Source organism: Marmota monax, unplaced genomic scaffold (genome assembly GCF_021218885.2).
Source record: "Marmota monax isolate L192 unplaced genomic scaffold, Marmota_monax_Labrador192_F-V1.1 WCK01_AAM20220418_F8-fsc00035, whole genome shotgun sequence".
Classification (NCBI taxonomy): Eukaryota; Metazoa; Chordata; class Mammalia; order Rodentia; family Sciuridae; genus Marmota; species Marmota monax.
The window spans coordinates 9,851,835-9,878,855 of NW_026691961.1; the positions used below are offsets into that span (position 1 = coordinate 9,851,835).

The 27,021-nt window shown below is 47.9% G+C and overlaps 1 protein-coding gene and 1 long non-coding RNA gene across 2 annotated transcripts; both read right to left on the bottom strand.

Annotated features, from left to right (window-relative positions):
- Positions 1-6,345: 6,345 nt before the first annotated feature.
- Positions 6,346-15,831, bottom strand: Zscan10 (zinc finger and SCAN domain containing 10). The gene is made up of 7 exons (XM_046443487.2): positions 14,561-15,831; positions 13,135-13,271; positions 10,339-10,811; positions 9,850-10,117; positions 9,611-9,672; positions 9,432-9,489; positions 6,346-8,481 (listed from the first exon to the last, which is right to left on the bottom strand). The coding sequence occupies exons 3-7, from the start codon at positions 10,732-10,734 to the stop codon at positions 6,929-6,931; spliced, it is 2,337 nt and encodes a 778-aa protein (XP_046299443.1). The 5' UTR covers positions 10,735-10,811; positions 13,135-13,271; positions 14,561-15,831; the 3' UTR covers positions 6,346-6,928.
- A 4,648-nt stretch (positions 15,832-20,479) lies between these two features.
- On the bottom strand, positions 20,480-26,678 carry LOC131424168 (uncharacterized). Its single transcript, XR_009226778.1, has 2 exons — positions 24,268-26,678; positions 20,480-20,868 (listed from the first exon to the last, which is right to left on the bottom strand). It is a non-coding gene; the product is annotated as an uncharacterized LOC131424168 (long non-coding RNA).
- Between the last annotated feature and the right edge of the window lie 343 nt (positions 26,679-27,021).

The window sequence follows — 27,021 nt, forward strand, 5'->3', positions numbered from 1 at the left end:
TGTACATGAAGTCAAGGGAATAACAAAAGGGGTGCTTACTTAGACTTTGGGGCCATGAAAACATCCGATGGCATATTATCCAAAAGATTGGCCTATATTATAGCTGGATGGCCAAACCATCTCCGAGCCATCACTGCCACAGCAATCCTGGTTAAGGAAGCAAATAAGTTTATGTTGGGGCAAGATTTACAAGTGGTAGCCCACATACTGTGGAAATCTTGCTCCAAAGCCCTCTGGAGTGCTGGCTCTCCAAAGCTCGTATCACCCAATACCAGGCTCTTCTTCTAAACCAGCCCAGGATAAATTCTTAAAAACCTCAGCTTTAAACCCAGCCACCCGGGCTGGGGATGTGGCTCAAGTGGTAGCGCGCTCGCCTGGCATGCGTGCGGCCCGGGTTCGATCCTCAGCACCACATACAAAACAGAGATGTTGTGTCCGCTGATAACTAAAAAATAAATATTAAAAAAAAAATTAAAAAAAAAAGAAAAGTAGTCTTTAAAAAATAAAAATAAAAAAAAAAAAATAAACCCAGCCACCCTTCTACTTGATGATGATCCCTCCAAGCCACTGCACAACTGCCAGGAAATCTTGGAGCTGCTCCAGAATGTCTGGCCGGACCTAATGGACACATCTTGGCCAGATCCAGACGAGATACTCTACACTGGTGGCAGCAGCTACATCCAAAATGGAATCAGGTATGCGGGGGCAACTCTAGTCACTTTAAATAAAATTATCTGGGCTCAAGTTCTGGGCATAAAACTTCCTCACAAAAGGCAGAAACTAATTGCACTTACCGAGGCTCTCAGACATGACAAAGGAAAGACTGTTAGTATCTATACTGATAGTAGATATGCCTTTGCTACTGTTCATGTACATGGAGCTCTCTATAAGGAGAGAGGACTGTTAACTTCAGGAGGCAAAAATATCAAACATACAAAAAAATTTTGGCTTTACTAGAAGCCCTCTGGTTACCGAGAAAAAGTGGCTGTTTGACATTGCAGAGGCCACCAAAACACAGAGACATCAGAGGCATGAGGAAACTCCTTTGCTGACAAAATAGCCAAAAAAGGTGATTTCAAAACCTGTAGAGACTTTACAAATTTTGCCTGTGTTGCCTAACCGTGTTCTACCCACTTCCCCCATGTATACGGAATTAAAAAACAACAACAACAACAAAAAAAAACTAGGAAAAACCTTAAAGACAACTAAGGACAAAAACAGATGAAAGATTCTACTGGACAAAAGAATCCTGATGCCAGAGACAATAAAAAACTGTTCATTAAGTAATTACATCAAGAAACACATATGGCAAGTACAAAAATGACTAAGTTGTTACTAAAAGACTTTTACATTCCTAAGTTAACTCAATTAACAAAGCAAGTCTCTTCCAGGTGCCAGACCTATGCTCAAGTAAATCCTAATCCAAAGGTGAGCCATTTACAGACTGCAAGGAGAAACACAAGGAGAAAGATGGGAAACGGACTTCACTGAAGTAAAGCCTGGACAGTGTGGTTATAGATACTAGTTGGTTTTTGTGGACACGTATTCAGGCTGGGTGAAAGCTTTCCCCACCAAGCGGAGACCGCAACTGTTAAAAAACTTATCCAGGGGCTGGGGATGTGGCTCGAGCGGTAGCGCGCTCGCCTGGCATGTGTGTGGCCCGGGTTCGATCCTCAGCACCACATACAAAGATGTTGTGTCCGCCGAAAACTAGAAAATAAATATTAAAAAATTCTCTCTCTCTCTAACTCTCTCTTTAAAAAAATAAAATAAAATTAGCTGCAGATGGTGGGACATACCTGTAACCCCAGTTACTTGGGAGGCTGAGGCAGGAGGAGTACAAAATTAAAAAAAAAAAAAAACTTATCCAGGGAGCTGGGGTTGTGGCTCAGTGGTAGAGCGCTTGCCTAGCACATGCAAGGCCCTGGGTTTATATAAAATATATAAAATAAATAAACAAAATATATAATTATAAATAATAATAAATAAAATAAACAAATATAAAAATAAATAAACAAAAACAAAGGTATTGTGTCCAACTACAACTAAAAGATAAATATTAAAAAAAAAAAAAAACTTATCCAGGAGATAGTTCCCCAATTTGGCCTCCCAATAGCCATGGGGTCTGATGGCCCAGCTTTCACAGCTAAGGTAACTCAAAATTTATCTAAAGTCTTTAAAATTAAATGGGACTTATATTATATATAGGCCTTCAAGTTTAAGACAATAAAAAAAGATAAATAAAACTGTAAAAGACACCCTTACTAATTATACTTGGAGACTGGCATAAACTGGACGGGCCTCCTTTTGCCCTTTATTCTAAGACCACCGCCACTGGTTCCCAGACTAAAAGATTAAAAAATAAATAAATAAATAAATAAATAAAAACTAGCAGAAATAGGTAACCCCTCACTTCTTAAGTCCTTACAGGCTCTCCAGCAAGCCTCCCAACAGACTCAGGCTTTAACTAAGGCAGTCCGGCAGCTGGTAACGGGAGAAACTTTTGCCCACTCCTTCCAGCCCGGAAAGCTGATATGGGTAAAATGCCATCACCTGTCTACCTTGAAGTCTTGCTGGCACGGACCCTTTCCAGTCATCTTGACCACCCCAACTGCTATGAAAGTCGCCAGAAAACAACATTGGATTCATCACTCCAGATCAAAAAGGCAGCTTCAACAGAAGGCACATCCCAGGACAACTAACGATGGACAGTACAACCCATGGACAGTATCTTAAAGCTAAGATTTATAAGGTCGTCTTTGGAGGACTCTTGACTTTTACTTTCTGTTCTGTTTCACTTTCAGACATGCACACTGCACACAGCTCTCCTCGGAAACTCTTGAGGCCAGAAAAAGACAGGAAGCCTGCTTCTAAAGATTAAACTGCTGGTCCTTCAAAGCATATGATTATGGCTTGGTAAACTTAGTTCAAACTAAAACTTAGATAAATCAACGATTTGATTTAGTCCCATAAAACCAATGGGGAATGTTGTGGTGTGAACTGATAAATACAATCAATAAGAGTGTAGGTTATAGGTTATAGATTATAGATACAAGATTTTTGTGAGGGGGCTGGGGATGTGGCTCAAGCTGTAGTGCGCTTGCCTGGCATGCGTGCGGACCAGGTTCGATCCTCAGCACCACATACAGACAAAGATGTTGTGTCCGCCGAAAATTAAAAAGTAAATATTAAAATTCTCTCTCTCTCTTTAAAAAAAAAAAGATTTTGTGAGATAAGACAATTATAAAGCAAAAACTGTCATAGACAGGCCTAAGACTCCATTTTGCTGCCTTTTATAAAAATACTATTACAAGAGCTGTTTCTGGGCCGTGGTTGTGGCTCAAGCGATAGTGCGCTCGCCTGGCATGCGTGCGGCCCGGGTTCGATCCTCAGCACCACATACAAACAAAGATGTTGTGTCCGCCGAAAACTAAAAAATAAATATTAAAAACTTCTCTCTCTCTCAAAAAAAAATTCAGAGTTGCTGTTTAAAAAAAAAAAGGTGTTTCTGAGAAACTGAAATGAAAGCTGTTTTCTTATAAAAATTGTCTTTCTGTACTTTTTACCCCACAAATTGTACCCTACTCAGGATGCAGTCGTGGTCATGATGGGCTACATCCTGGGTGTGAGTGCCCTCGTGGGTCTACATGACTGTGAAGTAGATTCTCACCCCACTGACCCCCTGCCCAAATTCAGGATACGACTGTCACCTGCTTGAACCCAGGACCGTGGTCAACTGAACTGCAAAGCTAATGCTTTTGTTTTGTTTTGTTTTGCTTCTGTTTATTGATTGCTTGCTGCCTGGAAAATTTCAGTCCTGCCTAGAGCCCACAGATCCCACTTATTAATGTTTTAATTTCTATGATTGGCTAGCTTACATAATGATAAGCAAGTCACTGAGGTGTGGTTTTTGTGCTTATATTCTCTTTGGATGGACCGGGAAGCTGCTGTCTTCCCACAGAGCTTGAGTCTCTGCGGTGGGTGACAGTCCCTGGCCAGGTAAATTAAGCTCTCTTTTGATTTGAAATTCAGACTTAGAGTGCTTTCTGAGGCATCTCCCCATAACACTAGGACCAGGGGAACCAAACCCAGGCAAGGGAAGCAGAAAGGAGTCACGTCAGGAAAAGGCCGAGGAGAGCTTTTGGTAAAAGGTGAAAAAAATTTTTAAAGATATCCTGCAAAGTGTGCAGAAGTGGTGTCAAGAAAAGCTGGCCTCTGGCAGCTCCATGGAGTTCCTGTGGAAGGCTCTCCGAGGACGTCTGCAGCTATCTGACTGTGAAGCTGTGATTCTAAGGAGGCCAGATCTACCCAGTAGCACAGGCTAGACACCCTTACTTGCTTTACTGGCCCTTGATTCAGTCCCTCAGCCACCTTGTGCCCTGCTGTGTAATAAAAGTTGCTTTAACAGAACCAAGTCCATCTTGGTCCATCTTGAACCTGAGACATTGTATTCATCTTTCCTCCCTCCCTCCCTCCCTCAAGCAATCCTCCTGCCTCAGCCTGCAAGAGTGCTGGGACCCCAGCCTTGGCCTATCTGTTCTTTACTTCCATGGAAACTAATGAACCGTAACCCAAGATCAAAGTGTCTGGGGGTGGGCAGTGCGGGACACCTACTTGATCCAGGATGGAGCAGAGGATGGAGGGGGCAGTGGCAAGATTTCCAAGCTGAGAGGGATAGCCTTTCTTTCCATTTCTGAGAGACCCTGCTTGCCCCCACCCCTGCTCAGCATCTCCTGCAGGTGTGTGGGAAGTGGCCAGGGTCTTCCTTGACCATGTTGGCACTGCCCATTCCTTCCTGGGAAGAAGGCAGCCTAATCACTGGGCCTCCCCGCAGAGGTGATCCAATCCTTAACCTCTTGGATTTTCATCTTATGTTCCTTTAATCTGAAGGGCCTTGCCTCACCTGAGTCCCACTCTTCCCGGACCCCCCAGCTCCAAGGTGCTACCCACCACCAGCCTTTCCTTATTTGTGGCCCTGACCTTGAGTCTCCTGGCTGCCCTGTTCAAGGTCTTCTTTAATACCCTTGCCTGCACTTCTCAAGTGACCCCTTGCCAAAACCCTACTTACCACTCCTTCACATACCCCACTTGGCTTCTTAACTACAAAATTCTCCCACAGGTCACAGGGTCTTTTGTGGGTCCCATTACCACACTGAGGGCACACTCCCAGATAAGTATAATGGCCCCTGAGCTGGTCTCTCTAACTTTGTCTCTTCCAAACCATTTCCAGTGGTTAACACCCAAATTATTTTATTGGTAGAAATGAAATCACCCCATCTATAAACTTCATCATTACAGTGGTGCACACCTGTAATGCCAGCTACTCAGATTGCAAATTCGAGGCCAGTGTGAGCAACTTAGTGAGAACCTGTCGCAGAATGAAAAGGGTTGGGGAAATACATTGTCCAGTGTCCTGGCATGCAGGAAGCCCTGGATCTACCTCCAGTACCACAAAAACAAGGTGACTCATCCTGTTTTCCCATCACCTTACTCTGGCCTGTCAATGTCAGACCCCTTCCCATCTCTTATCTTGAACAAATATGGTCTAGCCAAGTGCTCCCTACCCAGGGCCTTTGCACATGCTGCCCCCGCTGCCTGGAACATTGACATCCTTGTCCTTTTGAAACTGCCTCCCATCATATCTCAGCACATTGCCTGACTTATGGATGGTGCTCAATAATTAAAGTTTTAAATCCTGTGGGCTTCTCTAATTCCTAACCCTCAGTCTCTTAGCTGACGAAATGAATTTGTTCTGTGACATCTTCCTCCCAACCCCCAAAGGGCTGGTCTGTCCCTTGGCTCAGAGCTCTTCTGCCAACTGTACCCAAAATCATCTTAGCTCTTGGGGTACAGCTTAGTGGTACACTGTGTGCCTAGCATGTGCAAGGCCCCGGGTTTGACCTCCAGCACCACAAAAAATTAAAATAAAAATCATCTGTATTTTCCCCCAGATTTGGTTCCTTGAGCCACTAGTGAAAGCAGTTCCTCTCAGTTACCCAGAAGAAGTTCTGTGAGATGGGGGCTACAGGGCAAAAATAACTAGGTTATGATATCGATATCACTGCTGTCCTTGAAAAGCAGCCAACTAGAGAAACAGGAAGGGCGTGTGCTCTGAGACTGGAGGGGTTCCACTGGCATTTTTAACAGAAATCAGCTGACTTCCTAGTAGCAGGCTGCCTAATGGGCAGCACCAGGGCACAGGGCCAGTGTGCTGGATTAAAAGGATTGTGGGCGGCTAGTGGGCCCCCAATGGACAGCCTGCTTAGCCCGCAGGCAAATTTAGTTCACCTGCTTGCATTTTCAGTGTGTAGTATTATCAAGGTTACAGAACAATAATCCAGAAACTGGGATTTAACACTTTATTCTATTATGATGAATTTAGAGATGCCACACATGGCTTGGGACTGCTGTATTGGACAGCACTGGTTTGGGGGTAAACTCTGGAAGAGAATCAAGTTCCAGGGTGAGATTCCTGGACCTTCCAACAAGCTGCCTGTCACAGATGGCAGTTTGGTGGATGTAAATAGAAGGATTGGACCTAGTGGGGCAGCGATGGGGTTAGAAAAAAGAAATAAAAGAGAACCACTTTCAAGAAGGCCGCTTTACTTTGTGTATATGAAATACACTTTTGAGGCCAGGAAAAGAAGCCACAGGAGGGACCAGGTGTGGTGGGCCATGCTGTAATCCTGTTGGCTGGGGAGACTGAGGTGGAGGCTGGCCTCAGCAACTTAGATCCTGATGGGGGTGTAGCTCAGTGGTAAAGCACCTCTGGGTTCAATCCCCAGGTCAACAACAACAAAAAAGCCACAGGCGGGGAGAACAAACACTAAGGAGTCGGAGGAAGTGGGCGTCATGGGGACGTAGAGGAAGGCCTCGGGTGCTATCCATCCACAGGTGCCCGAGTAGTGCTGCTGGAACCTTGGTGATGCTAGTACAGCGTCTCCCGGGCGTGGGTTCGCAGGTGGCGCAGCAGGTGGGAGTTGCGGCTGAAGCCACGACCACACTGCACGCAGGAGTAAGGCCTGGCACCCGTGTGCACCAGCAGGTGTCGCAGCAGGTTGCAGCTGCGGCTGAAGCTCTTACCACACTCCGGGCACTCCTGCGGGGTTTCCACCTCCTGCACCACTCCCGTGTGTGTGACCAGGTGGCGCTGCAGATGGGCATTGCGCCGGAAGCTGCGGCCACAGGTCGGGCAGCTGTAGGGCCGCTCCCCAGTGTGGCTGCGGCGGTGACGGGCCAGATTGGAGCTATTACGGAAGCGGTGGCCGCACGTGTCGCAGGCATGGGGCTTCTCCCCAGTGTGGATGCGCTGGTGGCGCGCCAGGTGGGCATTCTGGCTAAAGCCCTCGCCACACTCGCTGCAGCGGCAGGGCTTCTCGCCCGTGTGGCTGCGCAGATGGCGGGCCAGATCCTGAGTCTGGCTGAAGCTCTTGCCACACTGGGCACAGCGGTGGGGCCGTGGGCCACCGTGTGTCAACAGGTGGCGGGCAAGGCCGGCACGTCGGACAAAGCGCTTCCCGCACTGTGGGCAGGCGTGGGGCTTCTCACCTGTGTGCACTTGCTGGTGGCTGACCAGCTGGGAACTTTGGGTGAAACTGCGACCGCAGACCTGGCATGAGAAAGGCTTCTCACCAGTGTGCACGCGCCGGTGGGTCACCAGGTGCTCACTGCGCCTGAAGGCCTTGCCGCAGTCGCTGCAAACGTAGGGCCTCTTCTCGCGGCTCTGGCTCTGACTACCTGAGTCTTCAGAGCCCTTGTGGTCCTTGCCCTTGGCATGGATCCGCAGGTGACGCTTTAGGCTGGAGCGGCGCTGAAAGGTCTGCACACAGTGGGGGCACTGGAAGACGGTCGCCTCTCGCCCTTCTGTCTTGGCCTCTGGGACACACGTGGGCTTTTGGTCCTGGGTGTGCGCCAGCAGGTGCTGCACGAGGTTGGAACGACGCTGGAAACCCTGGCCACACTCAGCACACAGGAAGGCAGGCTCAGAAGAGTGCGTGAGCAGGTGCTTGGCCAGGTGGGAGCTCTGGCGGAAGCGGTGGTTGCAGAGGTGGCAGGCATGCGGCCGTTCGTCAGTGTGCGTGCGCATGTGCAGCTTGAGGATGGAGCTGCGGCCAAAGCTCTTTCCGCAGCAGAGGCACTGGAAGGAACGCGAAACCGGGTGAGAACGCACCTGGTGTGCCTTCAGGCGGGACAACTGCCGGAAGCTCGCGCCACACTGGGCGCATATGAAGTGCAGTTCTTCCTCTGATCTAGGGTTGTCCTCGCCCACTGCGACCTCCAAAACTTCAGTGCTGCCAGGAGGGGACCCTCCTCCACCAGTACTGCTGGTCTCAGGGCCTGGCCCCAGCGTCTGGGTAAGAGGTTCTCCAGCCACCCCCAAGCTGTCTGCTTGTGACTCTGCTGAGATGGTAGAGGACCAGGCAGCCCCATTGGGCTCTTCTGGTTTAAATTCCTCCTTGTCCGGGGTTCTGCTTCCAAATCCTGGGGAAGAAGCAAACAGGAATATCAGACCTCTTCGGAGGGGCTCCTGGGCATCACCAGAACCTGATGGGCCTAGAAGAGAGAAGAAACCCAGGATCCTGCAAAGCTGGTGGGTAGGTGAGGCTGGGGGACAAATGAGAAATGTGCATTTTCTCTACCACCTGTTTTTAAAATTTTCAGTAAAATATAGATGACATAAAATTTGCCACAATAGCCTTTAAAAGTGTACATTTTGTGTGTATCAAATACATTCATAATGTTGATCAACCATCATTACTATCTCCAAATAGAAACCTCATACCTATTAGCAATCATTCCCTTGGCCACCTATTTTATCTTTCTCATCTAAACTGTTCATTTTTTTCCCTAATGGTGCATTATACTTATACCTGATAGTGGGATTCATTGTTTTTTTTTTTTTTTCTCATTGTTACCTATATTTGTACATGCCCATAACATAATTTGATCAATTTTTTAAAAATATTTTTTTAGTTGTAGTAGACACAATACCTTTATTTTATTTTTTTTACTTATATGTGGTGCTGAGGATCGAACCCAGGGCCTCACACGTGGTAGGCGAGAGCACTCTACTGCTGAGCCACCACCTCAGCCCTTGATCAATTTTTTTGACCACCTATTTTATTTTTTATATTGACTACCCATTTTAAAAGCTCAAAATTAATGGGTTAGTGGTTAGACCAGACAAGAAGCTGTTTAAAAAAGACCAGGCTTGGTGGCACACACCTATAATCCCAGATCTTGGGAGGTTGAAGCAGGGGGGGTCACAAGTTTGAGACCCATAACTTAGGACCTGCCTCCATTTTTTGAAAAAGGAGGGGGAAAAAAAGATATCACCAAAAAAAAAAAAAAAAAGACAAAAATTCAGGCAGGGTCTGGAACTGCAAACAAAAAGACTGTGGTGGTCATGACATTGGAGAAGGGCTGCTTACCCACAAGATGCTTGGGCAAGGCCTTCTTCACTGGGACATCCTCGAAGGTCAGGGATTCCTATAACAAGAGTAGATAATCCTGTGATTGAGGAACAGGATTCTGGGACCTAAATGGAAGGAAGCACCTTCTAGAATTAAGCTAAGGAAGACCTAGGGCAGAGGGGACCAGCTCAGCTCACCAGCACAGCTGCCAGCTCCTGATCTTGGGTATTCTCCTCCTGACACAAGGCACCCTGTGGGACTGACAGCATCAGGACAGGAAGAAAGAGCTGTCAGGAGGCAGCACTGTACCTCAGGTCTCTCAGGGCATGCCCCCCCATTGCCCACACCCCATGAAGCCATTCCAGCTCTCTCCCACCAGGGCCCTCCCATCCCCACCCACACATCCAGTCCACTTTCCAGGGCACCGGCTCCTCACTGTTATCTTGCAGGGGCTGGAGTGTCCTCTGGGGCCCCGGGCTCAGTGACTGGCTTGAATCTAGAGCAGGTTTCCACTCTCCAGGCTCAGCTGGACCAGGAGGCTCTGGCTGGAATGGGGGCAATTCATTTGATGGACACAGAGCTGGAGGTTCTTCTGAGGGCAGTTCCTTTTTGGGGCTGTGGCTGGGGACCTGAGAAGGGCCCCCCTGTTCCTCCAAGTTGATGGCTGCACGGGATCCATTCTTGCCAGTATTGAAACTAAAATCCTGTTGGAAATATGTCCATGTTAGGAGGCAAACAGGAGCAGTCTACTGCTTCTACAGGGATGGGATGGAGGAAGAGATGGGATGGGGAGTCTCACAGATAGGAGACTCACAGATAGGAGGGTAAGAGTTGGTGGAAAGTGAAGATTCCTGTTTCTTCCAGGGGCCATCAGTCCCTGTCCACACCCCTGCTGCACAACCTGCTGCTTCCCACCCCATCTCACCAGTGGCCCCACGTGGCTGACATCCCTGGGCACGCCCTCCAGCAGTAGCACCACCTCCTCTCCATCCCTGAGCTGCTGACCCTGCAGGCGGCCCAGCAGGTGTGGGGGCAGCACACTCAGGAACTGCTCCAACACCAACAGCTCAAGGATCTGTTTCTTGGTGTGAAGAGATGGCTGCAGCCAATGGTGGCAGAGTTCCCGTAGCCGGCTCAGGGACCCACGTGGCCCCATGTCTTCCTGATACTGGAAGCATCTGAAGAGCTGGTGGGCCACCTCAGGCCGAGGCCTGGCCACTGGCCTCCTTGTAGCCTCCTGGCCAGTGGCCTCTTCCTCCTCCAGCTTGACAGCTCCGAGCTGCTCTTGCTCCTGTGGAGTCGGGACTGGCTCCGCAAGCATCCTTCACTGTGGGGGATGCCTCTTGCAGCTGGGCCCACTCCAGGTCCCTTTCCTCAGTTCCTCCCACACCTGTGGAGCTGAAGACCCTGGGTTAGGATCTGCTGCAGGGAAGCTGACTCCACCTGGTCATTAGTGTTAAGAGATGCTGGGGTGTGGCCTCCTCAGAGAAATCCTTTTTCCTAATGGTCTGGGTCTCTGCTTAAGCAATGCAGAAAGGACAGAAAAATTGGACAGGTCATCCTACAGCATCTAAGACCTCCTATCACTCTGCCCCAGCGATTAAAGTGAACATCTCCCAGAGAGGAACAACCTGACCTTCCCTCCTCCTGATGCAACCCCTGAGTACACAAAGCACTATGGAGGACAGACCCTGGCTACAAATGTTTCATTCAATCCAGTCTGGTGTGGAGAGCCAACTTCCAGTTCACAGAGCATTGCCAAGAATAAAGAACAAGTCAACCATCACTCGAAGGAATAATTCAACAAATCAGAATATGAAAAATAACTGCTATGGGGGGGTTGTTCTACAGGAGACTAAATGGTGGTTAAAATCAAGTGGGCAGACCTTGACTGGATCCTGATTAATTCACTTTTCAAAGGCTCTCAAGGACAGTTTGGGATCAGTTGAGGGAATCTGAATATGGATGGGATACTAGATTAATGACTCCATTATAGCCTTTTGAATGTAGGCAATGTCTACCAGTAAGAGGATGCTATTGAGTTTTATAGGGTTTGGACTTGAAGAGGACTAAGGGATCACCCCTGTTCATGGTTGGTAAGATATGTAGAAGAGGTTCACTGACCTGCTCTTTCAACTTCTCTGAATGTTTGAGAACTTTCAAAGTAAAAAGCTGAAGGGAAAGTTCATGCCTGCACTATCTCCTAGACCAGGCACGCGGGCCCTCACTTTATGTCTCTGGAGATATCTCATAGGGGTCAAGGACAATGGCACTCAGCTGACCAGTGCTGGGCTGACCAGGGTGGAGCTCTCACCTTGTTTTCCAGTCTCTCTCCTCCCACAGTTCCAGTCCCAGAGGTTGAGGCCAACATGAGCTGGAGGAGGGTGGAGCAGAGGGGGAGTACCCAGGGCAGCGCAAAGCATAACTGGAGTCCAGCAGGGGCCAGTTGTAAGTGCATGTCACAGCAAAGAGACTGGGGACAGATCAGGGCAGCCAGCGGATGTGGGCTCCAGATGGGAGTGTAATTTGGAGAGTTTTGTGACAGGTGAGTCCTCAAGGCAGAAAGATAATGTTACCTGGTCTGAGAGCCCCTGGTGGATGTACTTTGGGAGTCAGGGCATGGGTATGTGAGGCAATGATTTTACTTTCTTTTCTCCCCTCCCCAATTCTGGATTTTCCTTGATTCATTCCATCACCCCTTTTGGGGTTCCCACTCTAACCCAGAGGCTGGCTAGCCATGGAAAGTATTTCTAGTTGGCCACCAGGGGGCACTGGTTCTGCAGAACCAACCACCTCTCTTGTCTTCCTAGCCCAACCCACGGGGTGGCTACCCCTTTTTTTGGGTAGCCCAAAACTATCATGGGGAACTGCCCCAAATTCAGCCCCAAGCACTAGGGACTCAATTTGGTCTTGTTCAATTTGTTCTTCAGTATTCCAGGAGGCTTAAACTTTTCTGAACCCATTGTACTCTTCTATCCTCCCACTCCTCAGGGGGCATCCCAAGCAGGGAAAAGGTAAGAGCACCTTGAGCATTACTTCCCCAAAAGCACAGAGCAGTGTCCCACATGGGGTAGTGGCACATGGCAGGCACACTTCAGTGCTAGCTGTTATGTTCTCTTGTTACTGGTTATAGCACCAATGATCATGGCCATCAGTGTCGGACAGTAGCATCTTTGCCCTTTTTACAGCAAAAGACACTAAAACATTTGCCCTAGTGGGTAACCCAGTTTTGGTAATGTTAGCCTAATTTTGAGTTTGGACAGTTTGTTGAGTCTCCTTATAGGAGACAGGGTTTTCTAAATCTCCTTCTTAAGTGGGGTGACTAGAGTGGGGGGTGGGATGGTAAAGAATACAGGAAACCTGTGCTTCAAGCCTGGCGTTAGGGAAACTGATTCAGGCCTTGTTTCTTACTTCTGCTCCTGATCTGCAGCCCCCCTTTTCTCCCTCCCACAACCTGGGCTCTTTCCTAGACTTCTGTGTTTTAATCTCTGGAGGCTTTTCCTGTTGCAGCCACTCTTTATCCCCCATTGGTGCCTCCCTTCTGGGATCCCACAACACAGTCCCTGTGGGTCACTGTGCTGCAAACCATCATGGTTGAGTGTATTTTGTCCCCTGGCTTACAAATAGGCACTGTATCTAGTTCAGTCTGTATTCATCCAGCATTAAAAATGCTGATGACTTCAAATGACTGTTAGTAGTTGTAACAAAATGGAAATCTTACCTTGATGTCCTAAGAATTGGTCAGGGGCAGTGGTGCACACCTGTAATCCCAACAACTCCGGAGGCTGAGGCACAAAGAACACAACTTCAAGGCCAGTCCCAGCAACTTAGTGTGGCTCTCAGCAAATTAGTAAGGCCCTGTTTCAAAATAAAAAAAAAAATAAAAAGAAATGGGAATGTAGCTCAGTGGTTAAGTGCTCCTGGGTTCAATCCCCAGTACCCTCCCACCCCCCCAAAAATTAATAATTGAGGAATACATGTAACAATTTTTCTGGGGCAGAAAAGGTCTGATAAATGTTCAAGAAAAAAAAAATTTTTTTTTGTAGTTGAACAGAATACCTTTATTTTATTTATTTATTTTTATGTGGTGCTGAGGATTGAACCCAGTGTGCCTAAGCACGTGCTAGGCGAGTGCTCTACCACTGAGCCACAATCCCAGCCCACGTTTTGTTTTAGAAGCAGCATTTGCAAACTAACTAGAGAACTAGTGACTCACTAGTGGCCCTACAGTAGCAGCTGGCAGGTGATGAGCACTTATCTGCCTGGACGCCATACCCAGAACTCACTTCATCCCTCTGCATTCATGTGCTAAATCATTTCTTGATCTGACAAGAGTGACTTGCTCACAGTCACACCAGGCACAGCTAAGAAAGTGAGAATGTGGCTCTAGGCCCCACAAATACCTGGAAAAGAGAGGTTAGTTTTGTCTGGGACCCAGTGTGATTTTCCTTGAATTGGCCAAGATATCACAACATGAACCAGAAATAAGAGGATTTCAAAGCCCTCAGGCCTAGCCACACAGAGTGGCCAGAATCTCCAGGTGAACCCCCACCAAAAGGTTTCAAGGAAGTGGAATTCAGGCAAGTTGGCCTTGCAAAGTCTGTCCCTTCCCCCAGGTCTCTCTAGGACAAAAGCTCTATTAAAATGCACATCTGCAGGGGGTTGGCTAGGTGGGGGTGGGGACACAGAAGCAGAGCCACGAGGGTGGGGCAAACCCAAGTTGAGGTGCTGCCCAGAGACCTCCAGACCTCCTGAAAGCCCAGAGTCTGGGAGGGGCAGAAGATGGGATCCTCTGCTGGGATCATCCCTCTCCCCGCACACGGTGGCAGGTGTCTCATTTGCTGGTCTTTGTTGGTCGGGCTTTCCTCCCATTGGGCTTCCCTCTGGGTGCTGGGCTGAGTGAATGAGGCTGATCAGTCCACCAGGGCACACATGGAGGCTGCCTTCTTCAGGTCACAGGACGACCCGGACTCTCCCTCAAGCCCCCCATTGCCACAAGTCCATCAAGCTGGCTGGCCGGGGCTGCACAGACCACCCACATTCTCCCAAGATTTCCAGTCCCTCGCCCACCACCAAGACATGGAGCCCCCCACCCCCCATTGTCTCTCCAAGCTGCTGTGAACCTCACCCTAGGACTCCCAACTCACCACTCAGGATCCTCAGTACAGAGGAGAGATGCTTGGGGTTTTCTCAGTGTTCCAGGGCCAAAGCCACCTTCTGCTAGCCTGGGGAAAGACTCCAGCAAAATGGGACAGGAAGTGAGTTCCCTCCCCAATCCTACTCAGGTGCTGAAGGGGCATCCTCGAGTTAACCCTTAACCTCCCAGTCTGGGAACAAGGTGGGGGGAGGGTGGGGCCAGAGAAACAAAAGTGATGAATCCAGATTCCAAGCCTGCCCTACCCGAGAGACTAACTACTCTCTGAACCGGAACTACCCCTCCAGCCCACTCTAAATCAGGACAGGCCCATACTCCTGGGGGTCTGCCAGTATGCACCTTTCTTTTGGGACAAGAGCAGCAGCTTAAAGTGCCTGCTGTGTGCCGTATTTCTTGCTAGTATTTTCATGCATGTGATAAAACTGCTATGGGTGTGCTGTGTTCCAAGCACCGAGGACTTAGAACTAAACTTGAGGAAGGAGTCCCTACCCTCGGATATTGCAGTCCAGGGCACAGGGTGGCAGTGATGGTGCCAAAATGGAACAGGAGATGTGTTGGAAAAGAGAGAGAGCTCTCGGTCCACTTATACCCCTAAAATCCTGCCTAGAAACCAGAGGTCCCCGGAGGGAAGTGACCTCCTCAACCGCGTTGGAGCCAGCTCCAAAGTCAAGCCCTTTCCGTTGCACTGAAATGTTTTTTGGGGTCCTGTCCTTGGCCGCATCCCGGAGGGTGCTCCTAGCAGGGAATCGGTGTTGCCTCCCGGGCCCCTGGGCATGCCCCACCGCACCGCCTGCCATGGGGAGCGGGAACACCCTCGGTGACCGGGGCTGCTGTTGGTAGGATCAGACCCCCACGGTCAGTCGGGACCAGAAATTGCCTCCCTCGACCTCGTCTATCTGGTCTTAAGTTTTCCTGCACGCACCAGCAACGAGCTTATCTTTAACTCTAGCGTCGGCCTCACTGGACCATGCGCTATTGTGGACACTATCTCCTTGCGGCTCTGCGTCCCTCGCGCGCAATCCAGAGCCTACGCACTGGCATTCGCCGGTAATCCTGGAGACTCCGGGGGCTGTGGCAGGAGGATCGGAAGTTTGAGGCCAGCTTCAGAAATTTCTCGAGGCCCTCAGTTATTAACTGGTAATGTAGATCACAGGCAAAGCGTCCCTACTTTCAGTACCCGCCCTCAAAAAGAAAGAAGGAAAGAAAGGTTGAGCAGCCCCGTGACGCCGCCCAGCCCCCAGCTCTCCCACAAACAGCCCCAGGTGTCCAGTGCGCCCCCTGCGGAGCGCCCAGGCAGCAGGCCCCTCCTTCCGCAGCCTCGGTTCGCACTCCGCCCCTGAGGCCCGCCCTGGGTGGGGCCAGGAAACCCCGCCTTGTTGGGGCGTGTCTGTAGGCTGGGGCGGGGCCGGGAGCGGGAGCCGGAGCGGTTTCTCCGCAGGTCTGCAGAGCTATGGCGCAGGACCTCTCTGTCCCTCTGTACGCAGAAGGGGAGACGCCGTGCGTCAGTGAGACGGGAGGGAGCTGGAGTTTTTGCGGGGCGGGTGGAATGGGCCTCCCCTCGCTCGTGCTGCTCCCCAATCCGCCCCAGGCTGAACTCGCACAGGCGCTCCCCTGGCTTGACCCGCCCCTCCCCCAAGGCTTTTTGGCATCCTCCCCCATGTGGCCTTGGCCTTTGGGACAGGGCCTTATACCTGGACCCTTGGGGGCTTAGTGAGTTGGCCCAACCGCGGACGCTGCACCAGGACATGATGCCGGCCAACTGAGGCAATCAGGAACCCCCTCTCCCATGAAAAAAACAGGGCCCCTTATGAGTAAGGGAGTAAAATTTTTCAGGGAGACATGAAACAGTTAAAATAGTTCCCAGTCTTATGAGGTTTTACAGACATACCAGAAAATTAGGAGTTCAAAAGTAGACCAGTCTTCAAGGCTACAAAATTAACACACCAGGAGAGGGAGATTGGAAAGTTAGAAATACCCAGAAGCCAGATCCAAGAAAAACCAGATCATTAAACTTAAACCTACTGAGGCACGGTGGTGATTTCTCCTGCTCCAAAACCTAACTAGGAACTTTCCCAGACATTAAGGAGCAAATTCCAGATGTTGAGGGGGAAAACGCATGTGTAGAATATTCCCTAAAGAATCCTGGTCTTTGAAAAGACATCCCCTATCCCAACAAAGTTACCTTTAATTTATTAACATAATAAAATTCCCACCTGGGCTGGGGTTGTAGCTCAGTGCTAGAGTGCTTGCCTTGCATGTGTGAGGCACTGGATTCGATCCTCAGCACCACATAAAAATAATTAAATAAAAATAAATATCCCACCCTAAGATGGAGACTAAGATGGTAATGAGACCTGGTCTCCTGAAGAGGAGTGCAGGGGCAGCTGAAGCTCCACTTCTACATAGGGTGACTTCAAGAGACCAGGATCCTGCCCACTGGATGCCATAAAATCTGTGCACCTTTGTCCTCTTTTTGTGTCAGCCTGTGATTTCTGTCTCCAACTGACTGCCTCCCCTTGAAGAGACTTGTTCCTCTGCCAATGTCGTCTTCTTCTTCTTCTTCTTCTTCTTCTTCTTCCTCCTCCTCCTCCTCCTCCTCCTCCTTTCTTCTTCTTCTTCTTCGTGTGGTGTGGGGGTTACTAGGGATTGAAACCAGGGGCACTCCACCACTCAGCCACTTCCCCAGCCTTATTTTGTATTGTATTTAGAGACAGAGTCTCACTTTTGCTGAGGCTGGTTTTGACTTCACATCCTCCTGCCTCAGCTTCCCGTGCTGCTGGGATTGCACATGTTTGCCACAGTGCCTGGCTATCTGATTCTTCTGATAGCATGAGAACTCCACCAAGTCAGTGATACAAATACTGTAAGATGGTCTCTGGGTAAGGGACTGATCTGGCATCTGGAGTTTACAGCCTGGAAGAGCTGACTGGGAATGCAACCAGAGGGATTAATGTTAGTTGTAAACATGGATTTCCAAGGTCTCTAAATCTGGAATGTCACCTTTCCAGGGAATCTTTCAGAAAAGCCAAAACCAGTTTGGCTCAAAAATAGCCTTAGGCAGAAAGCAAAAGCTCTGCAAGCTTTTGACCTTCTTCCTTCCTAAACCTCCTTGCCCCCAAGGGCTCAGCTGACAGGCTGTTTCTGGCTCTGTGTGCAGGTGCCACTCATTCTTTCAGAAAATATTTGCCTCCTATTACTCGTCCTTTTGAAAGACCAGGGGTGCTATACTAGTGTGTGCTGCCCCTTGAGGTTCACACATCTGGACAAGACCACTACCCAAGTATTCTTTTTTTTTTTTTTTAAGAGAGAGTGAGAGAGAGAGAGAGAGAGAGAGAGAGAGAGAGAGAGAGAGAGAGAGAGAGAATTTTTTAAATATTTATTTTTTTTTAGTTTTTGGCAGACACAACATCTTTGTTTGTATGTGGTGCTGAGAATCGAACCCAGTGCCTCACATGAACCAGGCAAGTGCGCTACCGTTGAGCCCCAGCCTTTTTTTCCCCCCCAGTACTGGGGATTGAACCCAGGGCCTCTGCATGTGCTCTACCACTGAGCCACATCCCCATCCTTTGTTCTTCTTCTTCTTCTCCTTCTTCTTCTCCCTTTACCTCTCCCTCTCTCTCTCCTTCTTTGATACTGGGGATAGAATCAAGGGGTGCTCTTCCACTGAGCTACATCCCAAGCCCTTTTTATTTTTTATTTTGAGACAGGATCTCCCTAAATTGCCCAGGCTGGCTGGAACCTGCAGTCTCTTCCTCAGCCTCCTCAGTAGTGGGCATTACAGATGTATGCCAATGCACCTACCCGAAGGAGAAACTTTTAATGTAAATCTACATATTTGAGATATATTTCAATGTCTGTCTCCTAAGATTATCTTGAAAATACAAATTGTTCTAGTTATTACCATAGATATTTGGGGAAGAGGGACCAACACTTGTAATTCCAGCTACTCAGGAGGCTAAGGCAGGAGGATCAAAAGTTCAAGACCAGGATCTGGGATTGTGACTCAGTGGTAGAGCACTTGCCTCACATGTGTAAAGCCTTGGGTTCATCCTCAGCACCATATAAAAATAAATTTAAAAATAAATGAATAAATAAATAAATAAATGAAATTATTGTATACAACTACAAAAAATATTTTAAAAAACTAAAGCTATTATGTCCATCTACAACAACAACAACAACAACAACAAAGGTTCAAGACCAATTAGCAAAACTCTAAGCAACTTAGCAAGACCCTGTCTCAAAAGGGAATATAGCTTAGTGGTAAGATGCCCCTGGGTTCAATTCTGATTGACATTGGGGGGGAAGCAAGGGGTGGGGGGAAAGATGAGACATTCTAAGAAAACTATAATTTAGGGACTTTCAAGCACTATGTACTGATCAGATGATGAAGACCTCATCAGCCTGAGGATCCTAAGACTGACCAGACCACCACAAACTTTTTTTTTTTTTTTTTTTTTTTTTTTATATTTATTTATTTATTTTAATTATCGGCGGGCACAACATCTTTGTTTGTATGTGGTTCTGAGGATCGAACCCGGGCCGCACGCATGCCAGGCGAGCGCGCTACCGCTTGAGCCACATCCCCAGCCCCACCACAAACTTTCTTGAGATCACTGAAGGATATGGAAGAACAAGCCCCAGGGAGAAAAGGAGAATAGGCCCCAGGGAGAGAAGGAAAACAATGTGCTCTGGACTTTCACCATTTCCCAGCAACAACAGGCTTTGAACTTTCACAGCTGCCCCCCCACCCCCCCCACTGCCCCACTGATACATTCTGCTATGATTCAAGTCTAACTGAACCCTATAAAGCTCAGACCCCCTGTTGTAACCAGTTGTCATTTTCCTCCTGAAAATGTGCCCCTCTGCTGCTTAACAAAGTTTTGCTGATCTGTGGAGATCTGTCCCTTTTTTGTTTACTTTTGCTTTCAATTGCCAGAGTTATGTGGTGCCTACATACCTTTCCATGTCCACCCTTCACAAGTTTCCTTTAAAAGAAGAGCCTAGAACCCCCTAAATGCTCTCTCACTCTGGAGATGACCCACATTTTCCCTTGAATATGCATTCTTTGCTTTATCCCTTAAGGGCCCACCTTCTCATAATAGCCCTTATGGGGAGGGGGTTGTGGCTCAGTGGTAGCACCACATATAATATATATTTTTTTAAAGAGCATTAATGAGAAACTGACCAAATTCGAATATCTGTAGATTAAGTAATATTAATATTAGTGTTAATTACAATGCTCAGACTGTGGTTACTAAGAAAACCTTTCTTAAAAAAATAAATAAATACAAGTTCTCCTTCTCCAGTCATGTATCTTCTTTCCTAAATAAACCTCTGTCTATGCCTCTGAATTGTCTGTGCTGAAATTTTTTTCCATCGCATAAGCCAGGGACACCACTGATCCTAAGTCGAGTTGCCCCTTCTTTCCAGGAACTCCTGGGACCCTTCTTTGGGGACACCTCTTCTCCTGGGACAAAGAGAGAACCCCTCCAGCTCTGGGAAGAATTACTGTTAAACCCCTATGACTTGCATTAGTCATAATACAGGAGGGAAGAGAGAATCTGGGCACTACGGCAGGTTTGGGCTGAGACAGGCTGAACCCCAGCTCCAGACTGTGTTGGCCAACCTGCATGTGACTGGTCATTTTTCATTTGGAAGCTACAGTGCCTTCCATGGTGAGGACTGCAGATTATGTTTGTGAAAGCATCAAGCCCAAAACCATAATAAAAATGTTTGCATCTGCACCTGAAGCAAGGGGAAGCCAAACAGAGTGAGGTACCCAGGGGTGGAAGAGGGGAGAGGGCACCTTTGGAACAGCATTCTCCAAGAGAAATATAATGTGACCCACACTTATAATTTTAAATTTTCTGGTAGCCACCATGAAAGCTGTAAAAGGAAACAGGTGAAATTAATTTTAATAATAAAGTTTATTTAACTCATTAGATTCAAAATGTCATCATTTCAAAATATGATCCATACAAAAAAATTATTACTGACATGTTTCACATTCTTTTTTTTCATGCAAAGTCTTTGAAATCCAGGTTGCATCTTACACTTGGGGCACATATTAGTTTGGACAGAGCACTTCCAAGGGAGCACTCAGTAGCCAAGAATCCTTGTTTTTTTTTTTTTTTAACATCACAACTTTGGCACTTCCTGCAGGAAGAGCCCCATCCTGGCTGCTGGAGGGTGAGGAAGAATAACAAGAAGAATCAAGGAGAGTTGAGGTCACTTAGGAAGGCCAGGGGTCTCTCCTGAAAAGGACTTCACTGCTTCCCAATTAGGAGCCTAGAGTTGCTGCAGGGATGAAGGAGAGACAGGAAGTGAGGAAGGAAGGGAGACCCAGAAACTGGATTTGCAGCTAGCTTGAGGAGGCTCTCTCCAAAGTTAGGCCTCTCCCCTTAAGTACCTGCCTGCCCAGGAAGACTTGGAGGTCTGTGAGGGCCAGCAATTAGAACCATGTTGTGGCTGTAAGTGGGCTGAGGAAAAACAAAACGGAAGGAAGGAAGGAAAGAAGGAAGGAAGGAAGGAAGGAAGGGGGAGGGAGGGGAGAGAAAGAAAGAAGGAAGAAAAGAAAAAAGAGAGGAAAGAGAGGGACCTTTAAACCCAGGCCCAAGCACACTATTTGACCATTTGTCCCATGGGTGTTCCCAGAGTGGTTTGCTCTGAACCATATTGGCCTTACCTCAAAACTCCCTGTAAGGAGTTAAGGCTCTTCTCATAAGGCAAACATCTGGGTTAAATACCTTAGTTTTCTTATTGCAAAGGGGCTTATGATTCTTATTTATCACGCAGCATAAAATATTTGCATGCATTTCTTATCAAATGATCTTGAACTTTCTGATTTCCCATTCCTTCCAAAAGTTGTGTTGCAAGAAATTATATTCATGGCAGCTCACATAGAACTGAGATTTGATTTGTATGATTCCAGTGAGACCCGCAGCGAGCTCCATGCTTGGGCCACTGCTCTTCTGCAGATGTTGAATCTAAAAGACCCAGGTGCTGGGCTGGGGTTGTGGCTCAGTGGTAGTGCGCTCGCCTAGCATGCGTGAGGCACTGAGTTCGATTCTCAGCACCACATACAAATAAATGAAATGGAGGTCCATCAACAAATAAAAAATATTAAAAAAAATAATAAATAAAAATAAAAGACCCAGGTGCTGACAGCCTTGTGAGGCAGTTTTAGGTGAAATCTATAGAGCCAACTGCGTAAAGGATGTTTATTTGGGTAATTCTGCTAATGCTTAGGAATCTGCTTAATAAAAAAATGAAGTAGGTTTAGTGACTGTGGCCACATGTCATCACACATTTGTTCAAACCTATAGAATGTACAATGCTAAGGGGAAACCCTAAAGTATAGATTTTTCTATTGTGTCTGCAAACTTATCTGGAAACAACACAGAAGTGTTTAGCAATTTATGTTCAAGAGTCAGTGCCCTCTCTATGAGGTGAAGAGCTGTTATTGTGGAATCCTGGGAGCCCTCCTCCTTCTGGGCCAGGTCCTCCTGCAAAAGACCATCAAGGCTGCAGTGTCCTGATATTCCTAGCCTGGGCAAGGGACTCCAGGAAGCACTGGGCTGGGTCCTTGAAGTTCACCCAGCTCTGGGCAATTTCCCTTGGGCTCTGGGTCCCAAGGAGATGTAAGCATAATACCAGGGTCAGGTGCTTGCCCAGGTGGCTGTAGCAGGACCCCTTTTCAGGCTGTAAAGCCAGGTCAGAGCTTGACATGCACCTCCCCAGTCTGTGGCCCCAAATCCTCAATTTAGTGTCTGCGCCAGCTTCAAACCCTCACTCCAAGGACCAAGCTGTGCTTGTAACCCACTTGGGGGAGCAGAGGTAGCCAGGCCCCAACAGAGGGTCCTTCACCAGAGGGCAAGCAAGAGAAGTAAGGAGCAGATGAGCGAGGATCCCATCAGGCCCCTGTGCATGGCTTTCTTGGGACAGCAGAAGCCCCTCCTTATAGGCCTGCTGCTTAGGCCCTGGAGGGCAGGCAGGCAGCCACTGAGAACATAATAAGGTGTTATGAGGACAGGGTCTCACTGCATTTGCCCATGTTGATCTCCAAGGTGTGTAGGGCTTAAGATGCAGAGCCATGACTTCTTGGGGATCCTCTTGACTGTGGCAGTTTCTTAGACATTTCTTATTTCTGATGACCTGGACTTTTTTGGTGGGGTACTGAGGATTGAACCCACGGGTGCTTTAGCATTGAGTTGCATTCCCGCTTTTTTTTTTTTTTTTTTTGAGAGGAGGTCTTGCCAAGTTTCTGAGGATGACCTTGATCTTTCAATCCTCCTGCCTCAGACTTCTAAGTTACAGGTGCACACAGCGCACCTAGCTGACTTGGATGATTTTGAGGAGAACTGTTAACGTATTGTAGGGTGCTCCTCAGCCAGACTTTAATGTTTTCTCATGATTAGACAGGGGTTGTTGTTTAGGGGGGAAGACCACAGAGGTGAAGTGCCATTTTCATCACTTCCTATAAAGGACATGAACTGTCAACCTGTGATATCAATGTTGGTGGTGACTCTGATCACCTGGCAGAGGTCTTGTTTGTCATATTTCTCTACTGTGAAGTTACTCTCATCTGTACTTCATACCTGTTCTTTGGAAGGAAGCCACTACACGCAGCTCACACCTAAGGAGCAAGGAGCTTTGTTCCACTTCTTGAGGAAGGATCTGCATCACTTCAGTTTTCTTCCTTCCTTTTGTACTTCCACTCTACCAACTGAGCTATATCCCCAGCTCCCCCTGCCCTTTTAAAAAAATATTTTTTAGTTTTTTTTTTTAATTTTTTTTTAGAAGTTGATGGATAATTATTTTATTCATTTATTTATATGTGGTGCTGGGACTTGAACCCAGTGCCTCACACATGCTAGGCAAGCGCTCTACCACTGAGCCACAACCCCAGCCCCACTTTTTTTTTTTTTTTTGAGACAGGGTCTCACTGTATTGCCCACGTTGGTCTCCAACTTCTGGGCTCAAGCAATCAGTGCTCCTTTCTCAGTCTCCCAAGAAGGGCAGGAGAAACTATGGGTGGGCACCACTATACTTGGCTCCCTGTGTCTCTTTGAAATCATGTCCTGTAGTTTTGTTTGTTTTTTAGCATTTTCTTACTTTCTGGTCTACTAGATACTTCAGGCTCGCTTTGTGCATTTCGTGCTTACCCTAGAATCAGCCATTTTTCTAAGGAACCCTAGTCTTTTCATTAGCTGATGTTTTCTTATATTATAAACATCCACAAAAATACAATTTTTTAAAAGATGAGAGAGCTGGGTGTGGTGGCACACACCTGCAGTCCCAGTGGTTTGGGAGGGAGGCAGGAGGATCTTAAATTCAAAGCTAGTCTCAGCAACTTAGTGAGGCCCTAAGCAACTTAGGGAGAACTGTCTCCAAATAAAATATTTTAAAAAGGGCTGGGAGGGCTGGGGATGTGGCTCAAGCGGTAGCGCGCTCGCCTGGCATGCTCGAGGCGCTGGGTTCGATCCTCAGCACCACATAAAAATAAAATAAAGATGCTGTGTCCACCGAAAACTAAAATATTAAAAAAAAAAAGGGCTGGGAATGTAGCTTAGTGATTTAGCACCTGGGGTTCAATCCCTAGTACTAAAATAAGAAGAAGAAGAAAAAAAAAAAGAGAGAGAAGAGAGAGATAAAATAAAAATAAAAACTAATGGAGCAGGGCTTTGTGGTACACACCTGTTAATTCCAGCAATTCAAGAGCCTGAGGCAGGAGGAACAAAAGGCCAGCTTCTGTAACTTAGTGAAGGCTTCAGCAACCTAGTGAGACCCTGTCTCAAAACAAAAATAAAAAGGGCTGGAGATGTGGCTCAGTGGTAAAGCACTAAAGCACCTGTGGGTTCAACCTCCAGTACAAAGAAAGCAAAAAAACAAACAACAACAACAACAAAAAAAACTCTACATTTTTTTTCACAGCCATTTAATTAAAAAAAACAGAAAAGAAATTTGTATTAAAGAAAGACACCAGGGCATGCAGAGGAGGGCTTCTTAAGGCTGGGGTGGGGAGAGGGCACACAGAGTTGAAAGGCTGAGGACATCAGCTGAAAAGGACATCAGGGTAGGTGCGTGTGCACCCCTGCCATTTACTCCCAGGAGGCACCTTCTATGAAGTTCCTCTAGTGCTGAGCCCGTCAGAATGTCCTCCATCCCCTCCTATTTCAGTATCTTGGCTGATGTGTGAGGAAGTACAGCCTGAAACTTTACAGCAGCAAAGTGTATTTTGGGATGATGACATGTCCTGGTTTCCTAGAAATGCACCCACCTCTAATGGAAAGTAACTTAATTTATCCTAACTTCCACCCCAAAGGACCAGCATCCAAACCGGAGTGAGACTTTTTTTTTTTTTTTGCAGTGCTCGGAATCAAATCTAGAACTTTGTGTATACTAGAAAAGCCCTCTAACACTGAGATACACCTCTATACCTTTTTTAAATTTTTATTTTGAGATAGGGTCTCGAAAAGTTGCCCAGGCTGGCCTTGAACTTGTGATCTTCCTGCCCCAGTCTCCCAAGTAACTGGGGATCACAGGTGTGCTATGATCTTTCTATGTTCTTTTATACTGAAAGATCTTTAACATGTATGTCACACAGACAAACACACACACTTAACATGCAGGGACCCAGGTCATACCTCCTATGCATTGTGCTGGGACTGAAACCCAGATCTCATGCATGCTTGGCAAACATGTAACAGTCACTTTACCTTTTGATATAGCCCTCCTTGCTTTGGGGCTGCTGCTGCTTCTTCTTCTTGTGCTGGGAATTGAACTCAGGGGCATTCCACCATTAAGCCATATCCTCAGGCCTACTTTGTATTTTTTTATTTATCGACAGGGTCTCACTGAGCTGAGAAGTGCCTCACTGTTACAGAGTGCTGGCTTTGAACTCGCGATTCTCCTGCCTCTACCTCGAGAGCCACTGGGATTACAGGCGTTCGCCACCTCGCCAGGCTTGAGGCTTATTTGTTTATTTTTAAAAAATTTTTGTTAGGGGTTGAGGTTGTGGCTCAGTGGTAGAGCATTTGCCTAGCATGTGTGAGGCACTGGGTTTGATTCTCGGCACCACATAAAAATAAACAAAATAAAGGCACTGTGTTCAACTATAACTGAAAAAAAATTAAAAAAAATTTGTTAGATGTTGATGAATCTTTATTCATTTATTTATTGTGCTGAGATTCGATCCAGTGCCTTGCACATGCTAGGCAAGCGCTCTATCACTGAGCCCCAGCCCCAGCTCCTTGAGACTTATTTTTAAAAGTTCATGTTTTTCCCTTCCTCTTCTCCCTCTCTCCCACCTAACCTGGGGGCGGGGAAACAAGATCACCTGGAGTTATCCAGGCTCCACAGGAAGGAGATGTCTGCCTGAGGATCTAGGAAGTGACTATCTCCCAAATTAACAAATGAATCCTAACATACCCTCAGGGCGCCCTGGGAACCCCCTTCAGGGCACACCTGGACTGTAGCCTTTGAATAGCTTTTTAAAAGCCCTGCTTTCCCTAATGGGCAGAATCACAGGGACAGGAGTCCCCTGTTTCTCCTTTGCCAGCAAAACAATTTAAAAAAAAGTCCTTCAACTTAGAACCGTGTCCTTATTATTAAGTTATTAAGTTGGCATGAACTGGCATTGGGGACAAGGATCGAGCTTTCGGTTACAAGGGCTCCACCACTGAGCTATAACCTCAGCACCCTTACTTCCATTTTTTAAAACAAAACGGCATCCAAAACAGGTGAGCGAGGGAGATGCTGGATCCGGAGGCGGGACTGAGCGCCGAGGTCGTAAGGCTTTATGCATCTTGATCGTGTCCTCACGGCTCGGCTCTCTTTAATAAGACCCCTGAGCCCCAGGCCCCGCGGCGGCCGCGGGGCTTTCCAGCGGGCCGTCTTAGTTTCCCGGCGGGTGGAAATCCAGTCCAGGACCGGCGTGTCCTCGCCCAGCGTCCTCACCGCCCGGGCAGGCCAGGTAGATCGCCGGGAGATATCTGGGCAAACCGGAAATTGCCGTGGGGCAGCGGGACAGGAAACGTGGGGACACCAGCCAGGCCAGGCGCGCACAGGGTGACCCTTCCCCCCGCGAGTAGGACTGTTCTCGGGAGCGCGCAGGTGAGGGCCTCAAGACGGTGGCTCAGTGAGGCAGGACGGGCGGGGGGGCGGGACCATCTTGTCTACAGCCAATCACTGGCGTCTTCCGAGGCGCGTGGGGGGGCGAGGTGGCGTCGTTGCCTGGGAGACAGCTCCGGGCGTCAAGTTCCTGCGGGCTGAGGAGCGCGCGGGGCCGGAAGGTGCGCTGGGGACTCCCGGGCTTCTGCGGCCGCCTGGTGCTCGGAATTTGCATTCCTGCTGCGGTGTCAGCTTCACTGGAGCGGGTCGCGGGGTCGCCTTCTTGCCTCCGGAGGTCTCCCTGGCCTGGGCATCCTTAGTTATTTTTCTTCTTTTAAA

Coding starts and splice junctions, on each gene's coding strand:
- Zscan10 (XM_046443487.2), bottom strand. CDS start 10,734: ATGCTTGCGGAGCCAGTCCCGACTCCACAGGAGCAAGAGCAGCTCGGA. Junction 9,673..9,849: donor CCAGCCCCTGCAAGATAACA/GTGAGGAGCCGG, acceptor TGATGCTGTCAG/TCCCACAGGGTGCCTTGTGT. Junction 9,490..9,610: donor AGGAGCTGGCAGCTGTGCTG/GTGAGCTGAGCT, acceptor CTCTTGTTATAG/GAATCCCTGACCTTCGAGGA.